Below are 13,261 nucleotides of genomic sequence, written 5' to 3'. Positions count from 1 at the left end.
TAGTACATAATTCTTACTTAGAGCTAAACCAGTGCAACCTTATAATTAAAGCTTGAGGTGAATTCACACAAAAGGTACTGTTTTTCTTAATTTCTAGAGGTGTCTGTGGAGGCAAACGAGGACTGGGGTAAGCTACACTTCTATCCTCCTGTAGTCAAAACAAGAGACACTTACTGAAATTGAAGTTTTATTGAAAACCATTTTTAAACAGCAAGAGAGTTAAAAATTCAAATGCTTTATTTCAAATAGAAACTAACTTACAACACAACATACAAAGCAAGTAAGTGATGGCAACAATGGCACTTAAACAACTTTTAAACCAAATATTCAACAAAAATATACGTCAGCTTATAAGTACACAATCTGCATGTGGCAATATATACAGCTGAGTGAAAAATATAAAAAGAAATATTGTTCTGCTTAAGAACAGGATAGTGAAGACTTTGGTAGGAAAAATGTCTTTGTTTTTAAAACTGCAGTTGTCAAAGATGCTTCCTTGAATTCAAAGACTGACAATTAAACAGATCTATCCCATTACACTGTTGGATTTTACCATCTGCAGGTAGTTCACTGACTGTTGATCCTCTTGGAATCGCACAGTGATGATCGGCTAAACACAAGGAAAAAGGCAGAGTGGGAACAGTTGATTGTACACAGGAAGACCACCAAACCGATGCCTCATTTTCACCGGCACTCCAAAACCTACTGCTCTTCTTGCTCATTGCTGGCATGAAGACTGATCTTTTGGACTTCCAGCTCTTCTGCGCTGACCATGGAGGGATCGATGGCTGCGTAGCGGGTACCATGGAACTGCAGTAAATGGATCTGTCAGACACAGAAAATAACACTGAAATAGGTGTAGAAGCATAAGGTTCTGGTAAAAGAGAAACAATCCTTCTGAGTAATTTTTGTAAGGATGAAATCATGGCTCTGAAATACAAGAGTTTGGAGAAAGGAGAGAGGAAACAGGCAACAGCCAAACTCCCAAAGCCAGCCCTCTGAACATGGCTGCTCCCAGCCCTGCCCTTCTGTATCAGCAGCCTGGGAGCCAGAGCGAACAGAGCTCAAGCAAGTTAGGAAACAAAAGCAAGTACAGAAAAGGAGCCTCGTACCGCAGCTCTGGCTATACGCATTAGTAGATCGGGTTTGAATGCAGAGACTCACTTGAATATAAAGGTTAACCTCAGCACTCCTGCAGAGATATGGGAAGTTGCCCCCTGTTTTGAGATGAGCTCTTCTGGCATTAGGATAAAGCTTATACATTTCTTCTTTTGCTTCAGTGGAAAGCGCGCTTTGGTCAAACACCTACGTAACAAGTCACAGCAGTTAGTTCTGAATCTTAACTGGATTTTGCTTATTAAATCAGACTGGATATATGCTGCTCCTAGAAACAATTCTCAGCTTCTCTGTGGAACAGCATTAGTGAAACGGAAAACAAGCAAACACGTTAGGCATTGACAGCAAGAGAGCTAACACTGCAATACGTAACCATATGGCTGGGTTACTGCATAGAATATCTAATTCATAATTTAAGACTGAAGAGCCATGGTGTTGCCCAGTCAGTAGAGGGCTTATCTAAATATGAAGTTAGATCCTGCAAATATTTATTAAGTTGCTAACAGAATATCCAGGCCCCACCTGCCAAGGTGTTTAAATAAAAGGATTACATTGAGATTAACTTACATCCATAATGGTTACAGGGATGTCGCGAATTTTATGAGGTTCTACATAAGAGTTCTGGCAGTTGAGGGTAAGTCTTGAAGCGAGCTCACTCTGGCCCAGACTCTCCAGCTTTCAGTAGAGAGAAATACTGATTAACAACACATGTCACTGCAATGAAATATAAGGAACTTAATGCAATATTAACAATACAGCCAGAGGGAAGTTAGTTTTAAAGGGAACCACGACTGCACTTCAGATGGAGATTATCATTCCAATGCATGAGACATGCTTAGAACGTTCCATTAGCTGCTCCTGCCTCCAGAGCATGGCCTCCAGATGTATCCCAGCACTTTCTCCTCTTCCATCTCAATTTAACTTCCTCGCTTCTGATCCACATAAACAAACAGAACTGTAAGGCAGACGGTCACAGCATCAGTTAAATTGCTGGGCTGTGACAGTCAACACCTGCTAAGGATCCATTCCTTACTCCTCCCTTCTGGGGAAGGAAATGAAGCAAGCAGCAGAAATATCTACAGCCTCCTGCTAAGTAAATCTACAGAGATTGACATCACAGCCATTAGAGTACACAGCTACCTACCCTGTCGACCATGAAATCAATCCCATCGGCCATTTCAGGATCTAGAGGACCAGATGCAAAATTCCCAAGGACAATTTTTTTCAGCATAAAAGCAGGCATCAGCCAAAAGCTAAAATAGAAACAAGATGTAACAATCTTCAAGCACCCAGGACTCCAACATTAAGATGCTTTGTTGTAAGCATTCCCTTTCCTTGCACTGACTTTGCGCTTTAACTTCAAATAAAGTCCTGAAGAAGCTTCAAGAGCACAGAGATGGAAAACCTGGCAGCTAGGTGCTTGAAATGCTCTGGGAAGCTGTTAGTCTTTTGTTGCAAGAGTGTATTTTAAACATGGTGAGTAACACTTTTCTCACTCTAAATGGTTTTGCTAGAAAACAACCAGAGTTCTTAAATCTGACCACTCATCCACAGAGGGTCACAGGATGACTAGTCTGTCAAATTCCACAAATTTCCAATTGTGAAAATGTCCATTTTCCTTGTCGTGTAACTTTAAAAGTCACAAGTATTCCATCCCACGCCTCCCTCACCCAGGCTGGAAACGGATCAGACACATCTCCAACCAGATCAGTGTGACATTTAATTGCAAAACAGTTAATGCCATGAATCTGATTGCTTGTCTCAGTCTTCCTTACCTGTTTGCTGTCCATGTCTGATTGAAGATAGAAGTGTCACTAAAGGAATTACACAGAATCAGAGATTGAACTCTGGGAGATTTGTGTGTGTATTCAGCAAATTTCTGAGCCAGAAAGCCTCCCAGAGAAGCTCCAAAAAGGTGAACCTAATTCAAGGAAAAAAACCAGATCATGTTACACTTGTGAAACAAATGACCTGTAAGCATGTTTCATGACAAAAATAAGTCATTCAAGTTTTACAGTGTCCCAATAACCCATTTTTTAAAAGAATCACTCTTCTATTCAGCTTCTAGTTTTATGCATGATGTAAGTGTGACAAATACTGAAAGAAGGAAACATTTCCAAATCACAGTTCAAATTTCTGTGTGGTCATCAAGCTTAAGAAAAAAGCCAAACATTTCACTTTGTCTTCAATAGCTGTTCCAATCCAAGATGCTTTACTGTGGTATTCTGTATTGCATAAGTTAGGAAGGATAACTTCCATGGGATCTCATGAAAAACTAGTTAATACAAGTTAATAGACCTAGAACAGCAGTTGAATTTAGTCCAAGTATGACAATTTCCAAGGATATTCACCTTCAAAAATAAACTCGTTTCAAAAGTAAAATTGCAACACAGCCTCTTTATAGACTATGTTTCTGCGTCATATTTTATACACTCGCTCGTAAATGAGATTCTTTCAAAATTTTTTATTGCAACTATACGTCCACTTCTCCATCTCAGAGCACTCACTTTATCCAGCTGAAGGTGGTCTAACAGTTTTCTGAATCCATCACAGAACTCAAGGTGATCCCAGTACACTGGATACTGCAACTAAAATAATAAGAAGTTAGAAAAAGCCAGCTTCTGATCGGTACCTGTCAGCTGTCTGCTTGAAAGTCATACCAATTCTCGCATTAAAGGTTTCAAGATAGTGACCTGCCTCTCCTGTGTCACGAGGCTCAAGCTCTTTGGCAAGGTCCCTGTGGCCTGAGAGTGTGAACACCTCCCCCTCACTTGCACAAAAATACACAACCAAAAGCACCGCAGCAAGTTTGTTGGGGAAAGTGCAGCATTGCTTCATTCTGTAATCAGGGGGCGGAGAGGCTGGAACGATTTTTCAGCGATTTCATAGCATGTAAAGTTGTCAGGTACAGAAATCATTAACTGCTGCTAGAGAAACAGCAGTACTCCTAAAGCTGTACTGTTTAGCAAAAATACTGTCACACAAATCAATCATTTCAGTTTGGCTCAGGAGCTAAAAAGCCACAAAAGAGCACTCTGTTAGGATTTTAAGGAGTGACTTAGCATTTGCAGGTAGGCAGGCTAAGAACCAGGTTATCCACCATCCCTAAGGCAAACACAGAAACCCTGAACTAACGCAAACACTTGCCCCCTGGCTAAAAAAGATCCAGCCGGAGGCAAAGATGACTGGTGTCCAGGGCACACAAGGGAGAAAACAGACCGCAGAGCTAACGATGGGTGTGCACAAGGCTCTGGGTAAACGCTGCCGTAAACGTACAGCAGATTTCAGCCTGGATCTGCACGCTGCATACTCTGGAGTACAACTTAGAATCAGTTTTTTTGTGGACCCTCTTTAGTCAACACTAAGGAGTTCATCTTCATTGTCCAACCTCCGATTAGAGCAACCAGTATGCTAACTTTGACACAGGACCGAGAATACTCACAGCGATAACTCTGTAGCCCCATCCAGTCAGTGCCAAAATTTGCTGGAAAAACACATCTGCAGTTCCACTTACAGGAGGGAGAAGTATGAGTGGGCACCGAATGCTCCTAGGTCCCGCATCATACAGCGACCAGACTTTACTGTCATCATCATCTACTATTATCTGGAGAAAGAGAGGCACAGGGGAAAGAAGAAACACACAAGACAAATGAGGTTCTTCAGCCAGTTTCCAGGATTGCTTCAACAAAACTTCTGTCATCTAGTAAATTATATAATACTCAAGACCCCTTTGAACAAGAGCATTTTTTACTCCTCTTCACAATAGCTTTCTTCTCTGAGGCTGTTTACTAACTGGAATTGCAACGTTTGTGTGAATGCTGCTGGAAACAGAACTGCGGCCATGCAACTGTCAGACCAAATGCTTTGTGTGTCCTGACATAAGCCGGACAACGAACGCCGCACCACACAGTCAGCGGCAGCACAATATGTGGTGTCTTATGGGAACTCATTCCTCCGCAGACAACTGAAGAACACTGCAAGTGCTGAAAGTAGCGAGTTATGTTGGTGTTACAGTGAGGGAGTGCAGTTCAGAAATTACACCCAGAAAAAAATACCTCTTCCTTTCTGAGGAAGTGCTGTTAAACGATGTTTGCAATGCTTTGCTCTGGATTTCAACACAGACAGCCTTAGTCGATGGTACATCTGGATCTGAAAACTCATACAGAAATAAATCACAGGAGGAGCAAGGCTGTGCCCCAAAGGATGAGGTTTATGCAATATTCCACACGCAGAAGAGTATGCTTGGGAAAGTAGTCACCGTGCCACAGCCCAGGAGAGACCCAGGAGGTCAGTTCTAGGTACTAAGCGCAACAGCCGTAGGCTGGAAGAGCCAGCACTGCCCTGGGGGCAGCTTTTTAAACAACCATCGACATTTGCATTCACTGGACGAAAGATGTTACAGGCCTGGATACATGTAAGCCTACTGAATTAAGCAGCTAACACCACAAATTATTGATCTGAAACAGTTATAGCCAGCTGCCAGAAAGAGACACACACAACTCCCAAAGCAGCACTGCAAAGCTGACCTGGAAAGAAAAATGCTTCCATCACCTGGCAGCATCTCGGGAGCATCTGGAGTGCCTAAGACATGCGGCGGGCTGAAGCAGATTCACAGGCGAGCTGCTATCCTTAATGAGCAGTTTCTCATACAGTGCCCATCTCAGAGCAGAAGCTAGAAGTCCTAGCACAATTAGTATCTTTAAAAGTATAAGAATTAGATAAAGGTCTTCTTTTCCAGCAGTGCTGGAGCCTGACTTGTTTTTTACAGGGCCTGTTCTACCAGCAAACTGTTTTGTATATTTAGGATGCTCTTTCAACAGTTCACAACCCAGTAAGATCAACAAGCACAAACCTCTGGGGAAACCCTGCATCGCACAGTGGGAATTCATCTCCTCTGTATCAAGATTTTTATAGCTTTTTGAATAGCAAGAACAATTTGCACAATTTGCTTTTCCATCACAGCAGTTAAGCTTCTGAGGGAATCAGAGGAGAACAGCGTATCACAAATCAGATTTGCTTGACTAACAAATCTGACTGTAATAAAGCCAGTATTTCAGGCTCTGGAAGCATGTGAGAAATCACATGATACTGTTGTTCTGTAAAGTCTCTAAGGAAAAAAAAAAAAAAAGATTGCATACCAGCGCTTCCAGACCACTGAAAATGTTTAAAAATAAACCTTGTACAAAAGCCGTCCCAACCCCCCAAAAAACAACCCTTTGCACACAACTCCAGAGCTCCAGGCCTTGCTGTTCTCAGCTGTTATTCCATTGGTAATGTCAGATCAGTTCAGGGTGGCTGTCGATGGCTACTACAAAGTTTACCTTTAGGAATATTTCCAAAGGTGAAGCATATTCCTTGAAATCAGAAAAACAAAGTTATTTCATGTGAAGGGAACTGAGGCTGAGGCTTTCCTTGAGCCCAGATAATGAATCGATGGGTTTAGACAATTGTTCTATTTGACTTCTAGCCACATACCAGACAGTTTAACTCCAGCTCCAAAACAAAGCTAAGCACTCTGTAGGCAGACATCGGGATGGTTAACTGCTGATTTGGTAGTCACCAGCCTTTTTCTTGTTCCGACCAATAAATCAAGATCGCCTACAGTTTACATAAAGGGTAAAATCTGCACTGCATTGAAACAAGGGGCAGAACTCCCCCCTTGAGTTTAGCAGAGATAGGGTGCTCTCTGCTGAAGGCTTTTAGGAAGGACTTAGATAAGACAGCAAGCGGTGAATGCAATGCAAATGGAGGCTCACAGGCAAAGCTAAAGGTTTAGTTTAAAAATGTTATTTTCTGTGCTGTACTTCCTAGATCTGACAAAAGCAGGAAGGACGATGGAGCTGTGTGTTTCCTGCTCCTGTCAGAGGGAGCATCTCAGATCATTTTCAAACAAACAGCTCTGGCTCTGCTTCCTTAGGTCGATCTGACAGCAGCAACACATGCTTACCAGCAGTAATGATGGTTAGTCATTCCTCCCTCCATATTGCATATGCTTTGCCTATACTTTTGGGGTGGATAATGCAAGCAAATGTATTCCTAAAGACTGCTTCAGAGATTAATTACATCTTCAAATTGTGCTTTTTTTTTCCTCTCTCTCCAGAAACCAGGACTAGTTTGTTAATGTTTACCTTCTCCATACCCCACATTCACCACTGTGGCATCACTGAGTAGACTAAATCATTCAAGAGGATAAGGTATTCCCTAGCCTGAAGGTCACCAGCAGCTTCAGCTCACACGTGTCCCCATTTATGAAATCCTGAGTAGTCAGCAGCACCTGAAGGCAGTGGCCCCTGGCAGCGAGCTGCAGCGTCACACAGTCCCCGCAGCGGCAGCAATACATTTCATTGTAACCACAACCTCCAGCTCCTTTCATGTACCATACTGCAAGCCCATAAAGCAGCACCTCAGAGCACCCACATGTCCTTCCACTGAAATACTGTCTCCTGGCTTTGCTGACCTGGTGAGGCATTGCCTGGAGGCAATGGCACAAATAGACCCAGCAGATCTGGTACTGGCGGAAAATGCAAAGAAGCTGGGCAGCCAGAGCATAGACAGAGCATGCATAGTCAACAGCAATGGCCCTTTCTTATTTACAGAAGACACAAACTGGCAAAAATGAATGAGAAGCACAGAATGAAAAGTGCTACAACCCTTCCATAAATATAATTTCTTAGAGAAAGTGACACACCACTCAGTGGAAATAATGCTGGGCACATTTAAGCGTTACTCCTTCGGTTTGAGGACACAGCCCTTTTCACGTGGCCCAACTGCAACCGACTTGCTGTTGAAAGGCGTAATACTGCGCTTGCCTCTTCTGTCAGCAGCATCCCCATGTTCCTGCAGCCCACACAGCCATCCAGATTAGGGAACTGAACGAACTGGAAGTCAGCTTAGCCCAAAAACAAACTATAAACCACTCCCAAGCTAGACAGATCACTGACTCTGCTTGGCGTGTATGGTTACATGAGCGACCATGCTTGCAGGAGCAGCAGGCAAGACAGTAAAGGCAAGACAGTCCTTCAGTCTGGCAGGAGTCTGGGCTGCTGCTGCAGGCTGGCCTGTAACCACAGCCCCAGCAAGCCTTATCTGCAAATGTACACGTGAGAGCTAGCCCGGGTCAGGAGCTACGTACTAGTACTGCACTCCATGCTCTCTGCCGCTCGGCACAGAGAGCAGAAGTTGGAGCACTGTGCACCTCAAACACTCTCCTGTGGTTCAGTGAAAGGAAGTGGAGAAATCCAAGCGAGAGGGGAAAGTGGTTGGACAGTGTGATTAAGCAGAAGACATCTAAAGGACGCACAGTGGAAGAAACCGTTTGTTTTTTTCCACTGTGGCTAAGGCATGTTTCCCCTCTCGGGAACCCTGCATGCAGCCCGACTGCCAAGAAGTTGCCTTCAGACACTCTGCTTCAGCCTGAGGACGATAGGTAGGAATGGCAGAAGTTGCTCTGGCCACACAGCCGCTGAGTCAGCTGCCTTGCCTTGGTGCAGCGCACGCAGGCAGCTCTGTGAGAGGCCACGCACACGGTCCCCATCGCGCACTATCTCCTCAGCGCTGCCTCCTCAGGCACGGCTGGCATCGGGATGCCAGGTACTGCTGCCATGCCTCACAACAGCGAGCGGCTGCTCCCCACCACCACATGTGGAAGTGACCTCTGAGAAGCATGTGAAAATTAAAGAGGCTGCCTTCACACGCTCAGACGACACGTGGGACAACAGTTCGGGAAATAAGCCAGGTCACTAGCGCAGCCACAACTGTTCTGCATTAACCAAACAGGCTCATCTCCCCCACTGCAAAGCAAGAGGAGACATTTCACCCGCAAGTCGATTACAGCTGTACATACCTTTTTAAGAGGAACTGTGCTTCTGAACCAGTTATAGTCGGGAGAGACTTTAATCTCTCCCATGATGTTTAGAAAAAACTCAGTTTAGGTCAGCCTGGAAAAAAGAGAGACAAAGTTAGAAATCAATACAACAGCTTTGCCATAGGCAGCTCTCAAAAACTGTGCTGTGTACATGAAGCGTTTGCAGGGTGAGTTTGCTCTTATCACTTGATTGTACTCGCTCTGACTCACACCAAGTTTACTTATCCTCAGTTTTCATCACAAACCATTTAATTATTCTCCTGAGAGGCAGTCACCTGACTGCCTTACTGTACCAGCTTAATTATGAAATGATGATGCTTTTGTAAACGCATTCCCATGTAACAGTTGTAGAGAAAGACAACTGTGTTGCAGGCTCTAAGGGCTTAAAAAGCTAAAGCACTCCAAATTTATATCTAATAAATATTCATACAATTCAGTCAGCAGTTACATTATTTCATGAACCTACTGCCTAAGTATTCTGCATAACCATGTTCTTCCATCTCAGTATAACTGACCCAAAGCACATCGGGAACATCAGCTGATCTGAGGCTTAATTTACAGAAGAGCCCTGAAGTTTTAATTCTATACACACAGAAGCTGACTCCTATCACGAGTTACCAACACAGACATCTTTGAAGCACACCAATTAATACAGAACAAATTGATTCAGAGTTGGGCCCGCAAAGGAATTCACTCTGAAGTCAGAATGTCCTAGTGTACATAATGAAAGTGTCTTATAATACTCCATTAATTTGTAATGAACACTTAGGTAACTTCTAGACTTAACTTTTTTTTTTTTTTTAGAGCAGCGAGAGACCATTAGCTTCCATTTATACAACAGATGGTATCAAACAGTTTTGAAGCTTGCAGACTCAATAGCTTTACCCTGAAAGCCAACTGCCTCAGGAGATTATTTTCACGCATTCACACACAGCACTGAGAATAATAAAACAAAGCAACTTTTGCTCTTGTTACTTAACAGCTGCAAAGTATAAATCAATAGGTTTTGTTTCTTAATTCTTCCTATAATAAGACGTCAGTATGTTTGTGAGTCACTCCATTTCTCCCTGCAGAAAAGCTGCTGGTGAGCAGGTTTAGCTTACTGGATTACAGCTGGATTAACAGTTATTTATGATTTTGTCATTTTTCAGTCTTCATTTGCCATTTCCCAAGTACAGAAAACATGAATTTTAAAAGAGAAAGTACTTTCTAAATTGCAAGACAACATACTTCTTGCACAGAGCAGGTGACACACCTTTTATGTCTAACAAGGGTGTCAGAGGTGGGAAATTCAGCTGTGTGGCCATTATTTCAATTTTGTACGGCTTGCATCAACTATTCTGCTCACTCGGTCATAGTCTGGCAGCAGATAAAATTACAGGAGAGGTAAAAAATATCTATTCCACCAGCCTGCAAGGCAGAGCCGGCACAAAGATGCGTTACTGGACTAAGGGCAGCTGGTCATTAGAGAAAGGAAACGACAATTTAGTCTACTAATTCCTTTCTATAATCATGCGTTAACTGGTTATCAAAAAGCTATTCAGCAAACCACAGTGTGACAGAATTATAGCAGAAATAACAAATTACAGCAGACGCCTTAAAACAACACGTCCTCTTTGAGCATTATATTACAGTAGGGCCAAGAAAAACAAGTCATGGTCAGGGCGTCACTGCGCTAGGGCACTGCACGGACACGGAGGGACAGGAGAGGGAGACTTTCTAATAATTCTGGTTGCCATAAAGGGTTGGCAATCTCTTCCCACTGTGATCACCTCCCTTTTTCTGCCATCTCAGCCTTTCAGCACCATTAAGCTAATTTGTGGGCTGGCACTTCACTTTAGGAGCACGGAGCTCTCCTAGACTAGGTAAGGAACAGGCACAGATGCAGAGGAACTTTCCCCTGTCAGCGTACCTCGGCTCGCACCAGAGCAGGTTAACAGTCCATCTGAAACCTAAATTTTGAGCGTCCCAGTTCACCTGTTACCACTTGTGGAACCAAACCGCTGATCACCAGGACCTGGGCTGACTTCTGCCAGCTCCCTTCTTGTAAAGGCGCATCTGCGACCCCCACTCCTAAGGATTGCTCCTCTTTTAAAGCAGAGAGGAGCCTTTTTTTGCTGAAGTCGATGTCCTATTACTGATTTTTTTTTTATCTTGGCACAGAAACGCAGCACTAAATTTGCACACACAAATATTTGTGTCAACACCAACTATGTACTCTTCCAGCCACAGAAAAGTCGAACCATGAACTTGAAACAGGAACTCAACCAAGGAAGGTAACTCAAATCACAGACAAAGAATCTGATGCTATTTGTGATGCAGCCTCTAAGGATCAGTTTCATTTTTAGTAAAACCAAACCACCTCAAGAACTCTAACCTCTTAAAAACAATTCCTCTAAAGGAAGAATCATCTATGGATGTGCTCAGAGCACTCAATAATATTCCCCTTGTGAGTTATTCCCACTGCAATAATAACGCTTTCCATTCATTGTTGATTTAGATAGACTTTGATCCTGCCACTGGAGAGAAAACCCCTGCCAGAGCAGATGAGACAAGCGGCGACTCGCTTCATTCCTCTCCCCTGTGCCATGTCTGCGTGAGCCAGGGCCACAGCACAGCCGCTCTCCCACTGCGCTGGCCACGCAGCGCCCACTCCCACGGGCCAAGAGACCTGAATCAGCACCACCAGCACCAAGAGGCGACGGTGACTGCAGGCAATGGGGAAGAGTTATGGATAACTGGGACGTGGCAGCAGCACCTACCCCTCGCCCCCAACACTGTTCCCACCGACCCTGACCCTGGCAGTACACCGACCCCAGCCCCTGCTCCGTCCCCCCTCCCCAAGCACAGCCGGCTCCCACAGTTTTGCAGAGAGAAGAGGCCAAAACTCCGCTCTGCACCCCCAGCTCAGGCTCCCCCCGCCGCTGCATAGCCCCCCGGCCCCTCAGGCACAGCCCCGTCCAAGCGTAACGCTGTCCCGGAGCCTGAGAGACTGCTCCCCGCCCCAGGGCCCACCCAGCCCCTCAGTACTGTCCCCTCCCCAGGACCGCCAGGCCCTTCAGAGCCCCCTCCCCGGTCCGGAGGCAGGCCTGTCTCCACAGCGACGACCCCTCCCGCCTTCGCTGCTCGGCCCTCACCGGGACGGCAGGGACGCAGGACCACCGCGCTCCTCCTCCCCCGGCGCACCCAAGAGGGGGCACCCGCCGCCGTCCGCTACTTCCGGGTGCTGCTCCCGCGCCAGCCACGTGACAGCGGGAAGGCGCACGGGCGAAACGGAAAGCGGGTGACCGCCATTCCTGCCGAGGCGGAAGTACACTGTTCCGGGGCCATTGCTACCGAGGCAGGAGTCACGTGCCCCGCGGCTGGGTGGTGATTGGTCGGCGGTTGTAAAGGGCGGCGGCCGCCATTACCGCGCCTCAGGCGGGAGCAGTCGCTGTTGTTGTCGTGCCGCTCGGCCGGTTTTTCACGGAACTGGGCTTTAACCTAGGAAAAAAGGCATGGCAGCTCTGTGGTGGTGTTATTCCACTCTCTGCCGCCGCTCTGCTTGGTGCAGGCGTCACTGTGACCTGCCACTGCCATCCAGCGGGAGCGAGTGTCATTTTCTTGATATATGTGAGAAATTCTGAGTGATTTCAGTGATAAGCTCTGGTGAGTGAAACGCTGTGTGTTCAAATCGGGGTCTGACTTTTAATGTAGTAGGTTTTATCCAGCTCCCTTAATCCGGGTGTTGTGCAGCGCTTGCTCATCTAATACAAAATCTGGATCTTTCCATCAGCTGGGTCTATTCAAACAAAGTTCATTTTAAGAAAGCTAAATTCAAGGCTATGCTAAAAACTTGAGTTACATAAGGTAAGATGGTGTAATAGCAGTGCCTGCTACATAAAGTGCCTGCTAGTGCCTTTCGTACATAAACATTTGCAGGTAAAGCTCTGAGCTGAGAAAATGGTTCATTCAAATAAGTTTTCATAAGTAGCATTTTACTGGTTTCAGTAGGCCAGGCTTAAGGGGAAGCTCAGAGTGGTGAGGGGAGATCACCAGCTGTTGCCGTGTGTGGTCCAGACATGCTGTGGACCAGTAACAACCCTGTGTTCACTCCAGCGTATAACTGGTACCTGCTGGAGACGCTGCTGCCGCTGTTCCCGCCGTGCTTTTGTAAGGCGTGATCGCAAGGCAAATCGCTTCTATCGGTGCACCTCGGGATGTCCCTGAGCCTAACCTGTTATTCCTGCCTAACTCCCTCCAAAGAGCTCCTGAAAGGAAACATGGTGATGGCTTTAATGC

At 45.3% G+C, this 13,261-nt stretch overlaps 1 protein-coding gene across 2 annotated transcripts; it reads right to left on the bottom strand.

Moving 5' to 3' along the window:
- Positions 1–702: 702 nt before the first annotated feature.
- SPG21 (SPG21 abhydrolase domain containing, maspardin) lies at positions 703–9,022 on the bottom strand (the record flags this gene model as incomplete). Of its 2 annotated transcripts, XM_082005247.1 has the most annotated exons (8): positions 703–825; positions 1,165–1,305; positions 1,684–1,791; positions 2,261–2,369; positions 2,892–3,037; positions 3,624–3,704; positions 4,559–4,720; positions 8,960–9,022. In XM_082005247.1, the coding sequence occupies 8 exons, from the start codon at positions 9,020–9,022 to the stop codon at positions 703–705; spliced, it is 933 nt and encodes a 310-aa protein (XP_081861373.1). The 2 variants fall into 2 exon arrangements, with proteins under 2 accessions (XP_081861373.1, XP_081861374.1); XM_082005248.1 differs by lacking the exon at positions 1,165–1,305.
- Between the last annotated feature and the right edge of the window lie 4,239 nt (positions 9,023–13,261).

The sequence above is a fragment of the Phaethon aethereus genome (genome assembly GCF_964289735.1).
Source record: "Phaethon aethereus genome assembly, chromosome: 12".
Lineage (NCBI taxonomy): Eukaryota > Metazoa > Chordata > Aves > Phaethontiformes > Phaethontidae > Phaethon > Phaethon aethereus.
This window is presented reverse-complemented; position numbering and strand designations above follow the sequence as displayed.